Source organism: Engraulis encrasicolus, chromosome 6 (assembly GCF_034702125.1).
Source record: "Engraulis encrasicolus isolate BLACKSEA-1 chromosome 6, IST_EnEncr_1.0, whole genome shotgun sequence".
In the NCBI taxonomy this organism is placed as follows: domain Eukaryota; kingdom Metazoa; phylum Chordata; class Actinopteri; order Clupeiformes; family Engraulidae; genus Engraulis; species Engraulis encrasicolus.
In genome coordinates, this window is record NC_085862.1 from 51,447,680 (window position 1) to 51,462,679 (window position 15,000).

The 15,000-nt window shown below is 44.4% G+C and overlaps 1 protein-coding gene across 1 annotated transcript in view; it reads right to left on the minus strand.

Moving 5' to 3' along the window:
• LOC134451589 (voltage-dependent R-type calcium channel subunit alpha-1E) overlaps positions 1-15,000 on the minus strand; it is a 267,141-nt gene that overhangs the window by 155,265 nt on the left and 96,876 nt on the right. The window contains exon 3 of the mRNA XM_063202094.1: positions 3,666-3,938. Coding sequence (XP_063058164.1) covers positions 3,666-3,938 — 273 coding nt within the window. The remainder of the gene's footprint in view (positions 1-3,665; positions 3,939-15,000) is intronic.

Consider the following 15,000-nt stretch of genomic DNA (forward strand, 5'->3'; position numbering starts at 1 on the left):
AGAGAGAGAGAGAGAGAGAGAGAGAGAGAGAGTGCAAAAGTGTGTGCATGTGTGAGAGAGCTTGTGAAAGTGTGTGCATGTGTGAGAGAGCTTGTGAAAGTGTGCGTTTGAGTGTGAGCGGCTCGTCTGATGCCTTTTTAATGATGCCGTCATCCAAGGCACGTCTCTGCTCTCTTATCTTATCCTCCACCTGTGTGTGTGTATGTACTGTATGTGTGTGTGTGTGTGTGTGTGTGTGTGTGTGTGTGTGTGTGTGTGTGTGTGTGTGTGTGTGTGTGTGTGCGTGTCTTCTCTCATCCTCTCTTTCTTCCCCACAATCACCGCAACACTTACTGCGCGCACACACAACTGCATGAATATCACTAAGCATTTAAGGTGTGTGCGTGTGTGTGTGTGTGTGTGTGTGCATGTGCACGTGCGCGCGTTTGCATGCGAAGGTGGGTGGGTGAGCGTGTGTGCATATGACAGCATCAATGCAAACATTAAAAAAATGTTCAAAAACGATACAACTAGTGTTTTTTCAATTTCCATAACACAACAAAAACACAACAATATCAACTTTGATCATGCAGCTCTACATAAACTTGCTGTTTCATCGTCTTGTCAAAGTGATCCCTTGCAACAGAGTGAAATCCATTTGTCATGCCCGTGCTTGACATCAAGGTTTTTCACAGAGGCATTTCAAGATGAACTGCGGCGTCACCATCTCCACTGAGACAAGAGGCTCTTCTCATGACGCCACACACTTTGATCAACTGCTCTGTCCTACTGATCCCTTTATCTAGTAGACAGACAGAACGCAACACTGCAGACGGGAGAAGGAGACACCGTGCGTGTGTGCATGCGTGCGTGCGTGCGTGCGTGTGTGCGTGCGTAACAACTCAGCAGACAGGTGAAGCAATAGGCTGACTTCCTGTCCGGTCCTGAGGAGTGGTGAATGGTATCATTTTGAAGTAGTGTCTGTGAGCCATGACATCAGCTCTTGGAGTTGCATTGTAGTTGTAGTGAGCAGACAAGACCTAAGCAATTGCGAAAAGGGAAAACGAATCATTTCTAACTAAATGTACACCTCCAACACAAAGACGAAGCTCAATCAAAACCCTTTGCTATATAACAGTGGTTCCCAAACTTTTTTTCCTGCGAACCCCCTTGTACATTTTCAATGTGGTTCGCGCACCCCCTAGGCAAATATTTTGGTGTGCTGATGGCCACGCAAGTATGGATTCACTGCGCATTCACTTCACATTATGCACAGTTGTTTTGGGGAATCCTCTTTTCCAATAGTAGGAGTTAAACAACACTTCAGATAGACCCTTCCAGCATACACATTTACCATACAATTAAAAACTAATGTTCATTAATGCTGGATAAAAACTCACATATCCACCATTGCTCTATTCAGCTCGCGCACCCCCTTATGGCAGGCCACGCACCCCCAGGGGTGCACGCACCCCAGTTTGGGAAACCCTTTGCTATATAACAGTACAGCACAGCCAGACCCTCTGGACAAACTACTGGTCACCAAGGCCAATGCTATTACCTAAGACATCTTATCTGTGAACTTCACCACAACTGACTTATTGTAGCCTCCTAATGCACAGACACAAACACTTTTCCCAATGTCAAGTGTTCTAGCCTTGGTAGTGTGTGGAACGCCTAGTGATTGGATACTACGCGGAGTTCACCAAAGAGCATGCAATCACTGGGCATTTTACGTCCTAACAAGGCTGGAACACTGGACATTGAGAAGGAGCCACAGTTTCACCAATGGAACGTTGGTCTAGTCTAGTCAATAGAACTGTAATACTACACTCCTACAACATTGCAGAAAGTCTTATGTAATACTGCATGATTTGGACATTTCCCTTTTGGTAACAGTACATTTACAAACAATGACTTGTCTTCAGAGTTTAGCCATACTGAATATTGCTAACATTGTTCCTTAATTACACCTCAGCTGGACTCACTGATTTTTACTCAAAAGCTTAAGTTAAAAAAGAAACGCAGTTGCCTTACACCGCAGGTAACGTATCCCAGTAACCAGTGTAGACCTGTGTACTTCTCGATCGATCAGCTGACTCTGTGCTGGTTGGATTGAGTGGTGGGTCCATGTTAGGTTTTTAGTGCTTTTCAGTAACAAAACAATCAATCTATGTCATTAGGTACAATGGAGCAAATATTATAACAACTACGTAATATCATGTGCTATGGTTGTACTTACACCATGAATTTACTTTTGCTTTTGATACCTCTGATTTCACTCCACCAGGGAACAAATGAACAGGAGTAGGCTAACACCTGCACATCCACAAACCTCTGACTCGGGAGCAGGACACCCAAATAATAAGATTTTTTAAAGCTAGCTTCAACCAGGATTTTTCTGCTCCCATTTTTTTTATGTGACGTCTCGGGTAAGAGCCCTTCTTCTGAAAAAGGGTTTTCACCCGAACATTAACATTAAAATTGAACGTAACATTAAAATTAGGTGTTGATGTGGGATGACGGTGATGCAACATACTTCCAGGCAAGTATAATGCATGTGCAAAATATAAGACCGGCGTAGGAGCAAAGAAAGTGTAAAGACAAAGGGGATGCACTATTACTGTGTTTATTTCAGCAACATTTAAAGCGGATTGGGCTAAAACTCTTTCAAGCCGTAAAGGCTTACTGTTGTGAAGTGCAGAATACTTCCTCAACTACCTGTTGGACACCAGCAAAATCCAGAGCTCACACACATACACACTCACACACACATACACACTCACACACACATACACACTCACACACACATACGCACACACGCACGCACGCACGCACACACACACACACACACACACACACACAGTCCCTAAAGCATAGCAATGACTGTTTAACCTTTGAGCATGCCAGCTGAGGGTGAATGTACTCTATCTATTGAGTACCTATTGAGTACGGAGGACAAAGGGGAGTACCACAATAGATATCTAAAGCACAGAAAGCTCTGCTATTCATCCGCTATAGAAGTACACCTTAACTTGTGTGTGTGTGTGTGTGTGCGCGTGTGTGTGTGTGTGTGTGCTTGTATGTGAGAGAGAAAGGGGGGAGGGGGTGAGAAACCACACATCATTCTCAGCTGAGCTGAAAATTACTTGTGAATAACTCAGAGCTAATTACATCTCTCTCTCTCCCTCTCTCTCTCTCTCTCTCTCTCTCTCTCTGGGAGTGTGTGCACTTACAATTGTCAAAGTCTATCTTGTCACCTATATTGCATTGTACCAACACATAAAATGAGATCTCCCAAAACACTATACAAAGCAGGATCAGATGAATAAAATGCCTTTATATGCAACGGGTGTAATGTCACCGCACTATACATACATGTACGTGTCTGTCGCTGTCCTTGGTACTGAAGTCGGGTCTACAACATGCTATAATTCATTTGACTTCTGGGCAGACAAAAACGCCCAACGCTTACAAGCAAAATTTCAGCTGAAGTTGGGCACAGTGTTATGAAAGATCTTAAAGTATGGCAATGTCAGTGCTGTTTGTAAAAACTCTCCGTTAACCACAATGACAAGTAGTATACCATCGGATGTGTGTGCGCGCCGTTTGTGTGTCTGTGTGTTTATAATCGTGCGTTATTTCTTTGGTGTTTGTTTTTTTTACCGTTTCACTCAAAAGGATATGGCCACTCAATGATCTTCTTGGCGTATTTTCGAACAACGTTATCCTCGCCAAAGATGAAGAGTGATCTGTTGACTGTGAAGCAATTCTGGCGTACGGGGATGGGGTTGTACAGGGCCATGGTGCGGGCTCGCTGGGCTTTGGTCTGCTTGAAGGCAGGCGAGATGCCACCTGTGGAAACCGCCGCACCATCGCGGCTCCTGTTGCGTTCCGAGCCTCCGAGTCCCTCCCCTGGTCCCAAAAGCCCAGGAACGTCATCTCCAAACCGAGCCATTCTGCAGGAAACCAACAGAAAAAAGAGAGAAAGGGTAGAAGATAGCAGGAGAGGTTGTTAGCCCACCGAGCCAAGGGCGGGGTGTCGAGACGCGAGCAGGATGATTCAGATCCTTTTGTGTTTTGATTTTTTAATCCATCATATTAAGTTCGTTAGAATCATCAGCACTTCTGGAGAATGCATTCATATCCAAGCAAGCATTGGCGGAGATAAAAATCCGTGCGCAACAGTTCGCGCGCAACAGTATCTAAACGGCACCCACTGTCTCGAGATCAGCTGTTCAGTTCATTAGTTTTTAATTAGAAGCTCTGCCGCGACTGAAAATGGAAGCCAAACCATACTTGTTTAAATTCGAAAACGATTTTTGTCCCCAGTACAGGTCACCCAACCAGGAAAAGTTGGTGTAAAAACTTTCAAAACAAGCGTGCGTTAAAAGGTTAAAAGAAATTCCAGTGAAATTTGTACACTTAAATTCGAGAGAAATTGAAAAACATATTCCGCCTTCTCACTGTAAAGTTTACAGCGTTATGCCTCCAGATCTTCACAATAATCCCGCCAGCTTCACGCTCGTGCTCCACACATTCTACTCCGCCTGCATCTCGCGCTTGGACCGCTCCCTCCCTTGCGCCACTCACACAGGTACTTTTAACGGAAACTTTTCCTCAGTTTTTGTTTTTAAGCTGTTTATAATTATCCTTATTTTCCGTGAGATACAATCCGGTTCAAAAAGATATTGTGTTCACGGAAGCGTCAGCCTCGCCTTCAATCTCAACTAAAACAGAAGCTCAAGCTGTGGTGAGCCTTGACGGTTTTTTTGTGTGTTCGTTTCATGTGACTGCAGCGGGTCACACCAACCACACGCAGTTCCGCAACGGGAGTCTATCGCAGCAAGCGCCTGTTGTTTTTGTCAGGAGGAAAAAGGGAAATCAATTCTCTCTCTCTCTCTCTCTCTCTCTCTCTCCACACTGTCCTTTCTTTAACACCTCTTTCTCTTGAGTTTAAACGTATGGAAAGGATAACAGATGGGAAACTAGCGTTCAAAGTTCACACTTATTACACGTCACATTATATTATTTTACGTAGTAGCCTAAAAATAACAAAAATCAAATGGCAACTGTCCCCCAAACTTGGTGATCATACAGTGTACCACATTAAATACCAAAATTATTAAGACACAAAACAACAAATGGTCATAAGTATTCTCAAAACAGTTTCAAAAAACTGTGTAGGCCTATTATTATTACATTAATGACTGCTTAAGTGTAAATGGTGAAGACACCTTTTCAAGAATGTGTGTTTGGGGGATGGTGAGAGAGAGAGAGAGAGAGAGAGAGAGAGAGAGAGAGAGAGAGAGAGAGAGAGAGAGAGAGAGTAAAAGAGAGTAAAAGAGAGAGAGAGAGTAAGCTGCCCATTTCCAGCATAATAGCAGGTTTGAAAATCACTCTTTCAGTGCCTGTGTCTTTATCTGAGTAGGAGGGGTAATACCATGGTGCTTTGGCAGACATGTGTGTATGCGTACGTGCGTGTGTGCAGAGCCGATTTTACAGACTAGGCAGTTGCCTAGGGCCCCACAAAATTTGCCCAATGTAGGGCCCCCAACAGACAGCCCCATGATGGTAAAAAAACAGCGAAAGTAATTCAAAAGGGCCCCATGTCTACTTTTGCCTAAGGCCCCCAAATGATTAGAATCGCTGCTGCTGCTGCTGCTGCTGCTGTGTGTGTGTGTGTGTGTGTGCATGTTCATTTGTCATGTGTTTGAGTTGTGTTAGTGTGTAAGTGTGTATGAATGAATGAATTATTGATTTTATTTGACATTCTCAGTTCTTATCTAAAATAAATAAATACATGATTGAGTTCCATAGAAAGCACACCAGGTACCTACATTAAAAGAACAGGGAGTCAGGATAACACAATAAAGCTCGGAAGCTTATATTCATTGTGGTCCTCGATATTAAATGACAAGAATGGCACTGGGACTAAACTAAAACTAAAACACATTACATATTTAGCATATTTGTGTGTGTGTGTGTGTGTGTGTGTGTGTGTGTGTGTGTGTGTGTGTGTGTGTGTGTGTGTGTGTGTGTGTGTGTGTGTGTGTGTGTGTGTGAGAGAGAGAGAGAGAGAGAGAGAGAGAGAGAGAGAGAGAGAGAGAGAGAGAGAGAGAGAGAGAGAGAGAGAGAGAGAGAGAGTGAGTGAGTGAGTGAGTGAGTGAGTGTGTGTGTACACTTCCCTGAGCCTTACCGATGGGACAAAGGAACAGAACAAGCAGTCTAGTAGTCTTCGGGGAGGCTTGCAGTCATCACTGTGTCTGGTACTGGCTACCTTTAACACTTTAACTGTACTATAGGGCACAAAATAACCCAGCTGATTCTAATCGGGGTCTTGTGCTCATATGACTGTGACTGGACAGAACTTACTACACCGAAACATTCAAGCAGGTCCACTGAAATCCATTAGAAATCTGACCATCTACTATAGAAAGTAAAGTCACGATTCCACCACACAGAGACACATTGGACCTGAGCTGCCAAAAGGGATATAAATTTTACTTCATGGGTTCTCTCACTATGTTGTGTGCAATCCAAAGAATTCTTGAGCACTTCAGAGAGGCCAAGGCTCACACACTTAAGATGACTCAGTGAGAACTCAGTGCATGGAAGCTGCTAAAAGCTGTCTTCTGCTCCGTTTTTGTGGCAAATTAAATGGTGCGAAATGCATGAAACTTGGTCAGCCCAACCTCTCAGCTCACAGTACGAATGAGACACACATTACACTTGTGCTATGTCACACTGCCCTACGACTGTACCTGAGGCTTTCATAGAGCTGGTATAGTGTCTCCTTTTTCTGTGTCTATCTGCAGTAGCTATTGCATTTCTTGAAGAAAATGTGAGGAACACCGGTGAGTTTCCATAATTTAGGATTTTTTTTCTTAATTACTAACCCCTTAAAATTCCTGGTGATTTGCCTTAAAAACGCCTGAAAAAGCCAAATTTAGTTTTTTCGAATTTGAAATTGTTGCTGTACCCCAGCCCTTTGTTCTATTGACATAAAAAGACCACTTTTGTAAAGACATTATCTAGTCTTTTCATATATAGTCAGGGCCATAATACATTTTTCTGGTGAAATAAATAAATAAAAATGTATATACGGTAGTATATCTATTAAACAGACCTTTGTACTCTATCTACACTTATCTACTTCTTAAAAAACACTAATGTTGAGGACAGAGTACCAAGACACTTTAAAACAATATGCTTGGGCAAACACGCACGCACACGCGCACACACACACGTACACGCGCACACACACACACGCACGCACACACACACACACACACACACACACACACACATACACACACACACACACACACACACACACACACACACACACACACACACACACACACACACACACACACACACAGAGGGAGGGGGTCTTCTAAAGATCTGCACTGCAAATGTAGGCCAAAGACAGACAAAAACAATGGATGCCGTGGCTCAGTGTTAACAGGCACTATTGGCCAAGCTGAAACAGATCGCAGTGGTCAATGACTCACAATTGGATTTCACAATGAAATTCTTCATTTCACAATGAAGCCAGGGCAAAAAACACAGAGCCAATGGACCCAATGCTGCTGACGGCGTGAGGGGTAACAGAGGAGGAAGGTCCACTGGTGGAGAACAAGCCCCAACGCACAAAGCACGAAGACCCGGCCGGTAACATCTATCAGCTGCAGGGGGTGACAGGGAGATGTCCCTGTCACTGCTCCGCCACCAGGAGACGTTCCAGGATTAAAGGAGCGAAACGTTGGTGAACGGTCGTTCCTGCCTGATGACCCTGCAGCTGACCCATGGGCACCGGAGGAGGTGCGACAGGCAGCAATGCCCAGTAGGATTTATCATCTTCCTGTACTATCCTTTCGTTTTGGGAGAGAGGGCCAGGAGATCGACAGTGTAGAACAACAGTGACAAAAAATGTGAGTGAGAAAACAGAAAAAAAGATTGAAAGAAATGTTTGTGTGCATTCATGACACGTAGATTTGTGTGTGAACAGTACATGCTTATAATGTGTGTATCTGTGTTTGTACACATGCACATGTACAATGGAGAGAACTTGAGAAGTACAATCAGACACAGAGAGTAAGACAAAATATAGAAAAAGAGAGGAGAGAAAGAGTGATAGACTGACAGACAGAGAGACAGCGTTCTAAAATAAGCCCTGAATAAAATAGATCCTGTAAGGAGCCTCCTCTTGCCGCGTGCTGTGTTGAGGAATACAAAAGCCTCCTCCCCTGGCTGTCAGAACATGCTGAAAATAGACAATTACCCAGCCAAGCACAGGGCCTCCCCAATAGACTACTACAGGGAACAGCCAGGCATAGGGCCCAGGGCCTCCCCAATAGACTACTACAGGGAACAGCCAGGCATAGGCCTCCCAATTGACACAATGCAACACAGATCAAAAGCCAAGCATAGCCCTCCCAATACATCACTCCAACACATGTAACAGCCAAGCATAGGGCACAGGGCCTCCCCAATTCACTTCTACAACACAGGGAACAATTAAGCATACTGTAGGGCCCAGGGCTCCCCAATACCCACACCAAAAGACAGGTAGCAGCCAAGCAGGGCCCTCCCAATACAGAGCCAGAACACAGGTACCAGCCAAGTATGGGCCTCTGAATACACAGGGCACAGCTAAGCATAGGGCAGAGGACCTCCAAACACACACTACAACACAGGGCACAGCTAAGCATAGGGCCCAGGGGCTCCTAATCCACACAACACAACAATAAAGGAACAGCCGACCATAGGGCCCAGGGGCTCCAAACACACACTACAACACAGGGCACAGCTAAGCATAGGGCCGTCTGGGCACACCAACAACACACTACAACAAACATTTCAGCAGCGAAGAAGACTTGGATCAAGTAGGTAGGTCCACCTCTTTACTTTATATAGCCTACTTATAGACACGTGTGTGTGTGCGTGTGTGTGTGTGTGTGTGTGTGTGTGTGTGTGTGTGTGTGTGTGTGTGGGCGCGACCTTGCACACGTGTGTGTGCGACGTGCATGCATGTGTGCATGCATGACTGTGTGCCTGCGTGTGTGCCTGTGTGTATGTGTGTGTGCCTATGTGTATGCGTGCGTGCCTGTGTTTGTGTGTGCGAGAGTGCATGTGTGCCTGTGTGTGCATGGGTCTGTGCGTGCGTCTATGTCTGGAAGCAGGGTGTCATCACATGCTAATAAGGCTCCAGTGAATGGCCGTGTTGAAAGGCCAGAGAGGTAGCGGAGCCACTTTGAAGAGTAGAGCAGACCAGCCAGGGTCCACTTTAGAATGCCCTTATATGGTCTTCATATGAACTTCCTTCCTGTTCATTATAACAACAAATGACAAAGCAGGGAGAGCCTAACTATAGTTGTACTGTAGATGGGAAAACTGTTCCGAAGCCACTAGTCCCATATCCCACGCAATGGAGTAAGTCAGTGATTTTTAATGAAGAACATTGCATGCAAACAGTACCACGAGGGTGCCTGGTGAGGTTTTGTTTTGTGGAAAATGATTTGTGACACACTGTGCTGATGCACCATCTCATGAATGGGCAGGCTGCTCATGGGGACCCAGGATCAGACCTGCCCTAGGTCATTTCCAGGAGTGAAAGTAGTTTTCATGTCTTACTAGGGCTGTAACGATACACTCAACTCACAATTCGGTTTGTATCACGATTCATGACCTATGCTTCAATACACCCCACGAGTTCACATTTGCCAACATTATAAACTTTATGAATAAAAACTATGATAGTTTATAGGTAGAATAGGTTACAATAGGCTACTAATAATTTTAAAAAGTTTCTATATAATAATGATGATTCTTGGAAGCACTATCACTTCATATCATGTGGTTGTTTTCTGGGCTGATGGGTATCAAAAAGTTAAAAGGGCGTATCACGATACTGCCTCCTTGTATCGCGATACATTATTGTGACTCTGAGTATCACGATTTCTCGGTTTGATACAATATCGTTACAGCCCTATTACCGTTGCTAACCCACACCCCACCCACGCAAAAATAAAACCCCAAAGCCTTGAAGTATAGACAAGAACACAGACAGGTAAACATATAGATTTGCCTGTAAAATAAGACATTGGTTCCCCATGGTCAATTAAGACCATATTTCATGACAAGACCTGTCATGTTATGCTCTCACTTCTCACTGTTTTCAAGACAATACTTGACATACAACAGGGGTATTCAATTAAAAGTCAGGGCCAGTTTTTCAAATACCATTTTTTGAGGATGTTCCTCGCAACAGTTGCCCCTCAAATGTCAACAGCAGAAAGGCTGTGCGAGCACTACAGATCTGTATCGCTGCATGACTATTCCGGGTAACTTTAAGCTATTCTCTTCGTAGGACACTTGTCTCAAATGGCATAGTGCGGTTGTATGTGTTTTCTACTAATAGCATAACTTACTTTTTTCCCCCCAAATGTGGCCATTAATCCTATTCTATTATCAGTACTGCGCACTTTAGGGCTGCTCGATATTGGGAAATATCAATATCACAATATTTTAATTCAATATTAATATCACGATTTTTGCGAACAATATTGTTTTTGAAAGAAAGCCATTGCGTGAAGCACACAATCAATATATTACATGCTTGGTTGGATGGCCGTTCATTCTGTTTAGTCTCGGCTACTTACTTGATTTGTCGACCGATGGCAGTGGCACCATCAAGAATTTTTCAGATCCCTGTTCGTACCAACCAATTCACTTCTTTCCTCCATTCAGTAGCGTGAGAGTAGTCATAGAGAAACACGCACATGGTGCTCTGAGTGAGTGTAGGTTGGCTGCAAGTCAGCTGCGCTGGCAGTGGCTCACGTGGAGGGGAAGGCTCTGTTGCTATCTCTTTTCTCGTTTATACCGATATTATGAAATTTGGTATCGATACACTGAAATATCGTTGTCGATATATTGCACAGCCCTAGCGCACCTGCTGTAAATTTTATACCAGTGCTACGCACCTGTGCACACTGGTCTACTTTCACTCCTGGTCATTTCTCACCCATTGCCAATCTTTCTCCCAACTCTTCACTATCATGTCATTAAAAGCACCCCCACTCCCCCAAAAAAGAAAACAGAAAATTATACTTCACCTTGCAGCTTCAAATATACAAGAATGGGCACTATTGTCATAAAAAAGGACCTCACCCAAAATCCTTAATGCTTTTGAATGTTGAATAGTGGATGGTGACATCTCATATGAAAATGTAAAAAAAAAAATCAATATAGTCAATTAAAGACATGCATTTTGTCTAATTTTGCATTACATTGTATATTCTTGGAAAGCAAAACCAGCCAGTCGCTGGGCTGTGTGAGATATTTTCAGTAGCCCCGCTGCTATTTTTAGGACAGACTCAAAATCGACGCCCAGTCTCTCTCTCTGCACCCCTAACCTGAAATTTAATTAAGAGGGTTTAACCGACGGCTAGCAGGCGGGCGAGACTTTATTTCTTTATTTATTTAGTTGTAACCCGGCGACTGCTGGATGCAGCATCCTTGTCATCTTCAGACATGTTGCTATGGCGACAGTACACCCTTGAATTTCTAATTTGTTTCTCCACTTGACAGTGCAGCGGCCGGCAGCACAAAAGACACCTTCACCTCTCCTCTCCTCCTCTAGTCTAATCCTTCTCCTTATGCTCCTGCCTCCCTTGTTTTCCTTTCGTCTCTTCGCTTCTCTTCCATCTTTCCTTCTCCTTATTCTCCCCATCCCTTCCTCTCAGCATTCTCCTCATTCTGTCCTCCTTCCCCTCTCTTCACTTGTCTTTCCTCTAACTCCCTTCTTATTCTTCTTTCTCTCTCTCTCTCTCTCTCTCTCTCTCTCTCTCTCTCTCTCTCTCTCTCTCTCTCTCTCTCTCTCTCTCTCTCTCTCTCTCTCTCTCTCTCTCTCTCATGCCAGTCCGACATCACGTCCCACACATCCGCACCACTCTCAGAGATGCCGAGCAGGCCCTCTGTACCCTGGGTTGGGGGACAGCTGAAAACTGTTGACTCCTGGATACACACAACCGAGTCTTGATGTCCTGGACAGACACATAATTCAAACCTTCCATGAAACACCATGTGGATACTTCACCAATATTACACAGTGTATCACTGAGCACAAGATTGAAGTAAGTGGCCCTGCTGTGGCCTAATGTTGGGGCGACCGGCGACCCGGGTTCGATTCCGGCCCAGGTCATTTCACCATTCTTCCCTGTCTCTCTCTCCCCGCTCATTTCCTGTCTCTCCTCCACTGTCCTGTCAGAAATAAAGGCAAAAAAGCCCTAAAAATACATATATATTAAAAAAAAGAACAAGTGAGTACAACCTTCACAGCTGTGGTTACACTGAGTGCCCTAATATTAAATACCTGAGTGTAAGTGGAAAAAGAAAAGCCAAAGTCTTACAGTGTCTGAGTTGACAATCCTGTGACTGCTATAGATGCAACAGGTGTAACGTATGACGGTATGAGACGGCTTCTCAAGTGGTGATATAAGTGACCACTGGACGCATGTCATTAGATTAGTGACACTGTTCTCAACCCACCTGCTCTGGCTAAATGACACACGCACGCACGCACGCACGCACGCACGCACATACGCACGCACGTACGCACGCACATACACACACACACACACACACACACACACACACACACACACACACACACACACACACACACACACACACACACACACACACACACACACACACACACACACACACCTGCACATGCTCATACAAGTGGACAAAGAAATTATCAAATCACAGAACCAGTGAAGCCGGATCATTGGATTTCCACATCATGCCACATCCAATCACAGGTCAGATTCCACACCATGCCACAACCAATCACAGGTCAGATTCCACACCATGCAACATCCAATCACGGGTCAGATTCCACACCATGCCACATCCAATCAAAGGTCAGATTCCACACCATGCCACATTCAATCAAAGGTCAGATTCCACACGTTGCCATGTCCATCAGAGGTCTTCAAGCATACATCTCCAAGCATACATCAGACCTTCTGCATGGTACATGGTTACATGCTACATGTAACATGATGCCCTATTGTGTTAAAGTCAAAGTTGGCTGTTGAAATGGAAATGTGTACATCTACACTCCCACTGTCAGCCCTGTCTGCTGGGGACACCTGATTTTATGGCCTGGGTCAATGCCCATGCCAATCCCTTGTGATTGGCGCACTTACTCTTTTTTTTTTCTTTACCAAGTCATGGGCTTTAGCAGTTTAATGTTTTTCTTTGCATGGTAACCTAGCAACAGCAGTATCCTGCGGTTGCCTCCTGGGCTGCCTTGGCTGTGAGCTGCATGGCCTTAATGCTGTGTGTGTGTGTGTGTGTGTGTGTGTGTGTGTGTGTGTGTGTGTGTGTGTGTGTGTGTGCGTGCGTGCGTGCGTGCGTGCGTGCGTGCGTGCGTGCGTGCGTGCGTGCGTGCGTGCGTGCGTGCGTGCGTGCGTGTGTGTGTGTGTGCAACAGTAGAATTCCACAGCTGCAGGATAATGTGGACTATTTTTGTTATTGGATGTTATTATGGATTGGCTTGGCTGTAAGACTGTACTTAGTGATATACATGTTAGTCTTCATACTGGAATCACACATGTGTTCTGTACAGCACAGTAGTATCATCATGAGTAATTGAGTATAACTACAGTAAGCACGGGGTATGTGTTTTCAAATACTATCCTTATATGTACATACATGCCCCAAGCGTGCACGCACACACACACACCCACCCACCCACACATGCACGCACACACTGAGACGTGACTGGGCTCAATTTTACTTGGCTCAGGAGAGGTCTGCCGTTTTCCGTCTGTCCGTCCGTCTGTCTGTCTGTCTGTCTCTCTCTTTCTTACTCTCTCTTTCTCTCTCTCTCTCTCTCTCTCTCTCTCATACACACACACACACACACACACACACACACACACACACACACACACACACACACACACACACACATACTGTGCACAATCATAATCAGACCCACACATATTAATAAGCAGTTTTTGCTGCATGAAAATATTATGGCAGAGTAAATGCCATGTTGACTGGTGGCTAATTAGCTTGACAGAAGATCAGAAGAATGAATGAAATAAACAATAGAGCGGTACACACAAACACAAGCAGGGCACAAAGATGTAGAAAAGAAAATAACAGAGACAGGGAAGCTGACGGTGTGAGACGGACGGACAAAAGGGTCAGTTGTCCCGAGCACAGAGAGAGAAGGGGGCCTAGAATTGGGTACCCATTACATCACTATTATTATTAGGTGGTGGGGCCTTCAGATGACTTTGTTCTGGTCCTGTTCAAAGCCGCAAGCAGCCCAGAACAGAGAAGTAGTGAAAGGAGACAGTTATGAACTTCGCTTACTTGTTTTCATTTATTATGGGTGATGAAATTGCTTGTCTTAAGAAAGGGCTCCTAAGAGATTTAATGCCCATCTCACGTCCCATTCATTGCTCATCAAAGCTTTAGTTTGGATTTGGCCAAAGTCATCAGCAGCACTGAACAGAGAAGAAGTGAGGGAGAAATTTACTGACTAAAATGTAGCTTACTTATTTTAATTTATTATGGTATGATGAAATTGCTTGTCTTAATAAAGGGCTCCTAAGAGATTTAATGCCAATCTCACGTCCCGGCTCATCAAAGCTTCCGTTTGCAAAGATTATCATTAAAATCCACTCTCTCCCTCTCCCTACTGCCTCATCATTCATTAACAAAGACAAAAAACAATCCTGTTGTTTATTACATTGTTACTTCTGTATATGATCCTTATTATTTTATTGTTTGAGCAGGAGACAAAGAGGTGAAATTTGAAACATGGCAACAGGCTGGGTAATTCTCAACACAGTAGACAGTTATAGAATAGAAGCACCTGTGGCTTCTTCCCTCCTCACTGGCTCACTGGCATAATTAGCTGTCTTCTCCTGCCCTCTAGTGGCTGCTCAGTGGCAACTGCATTTAAATAACCCACCTACTGCAGTTCAC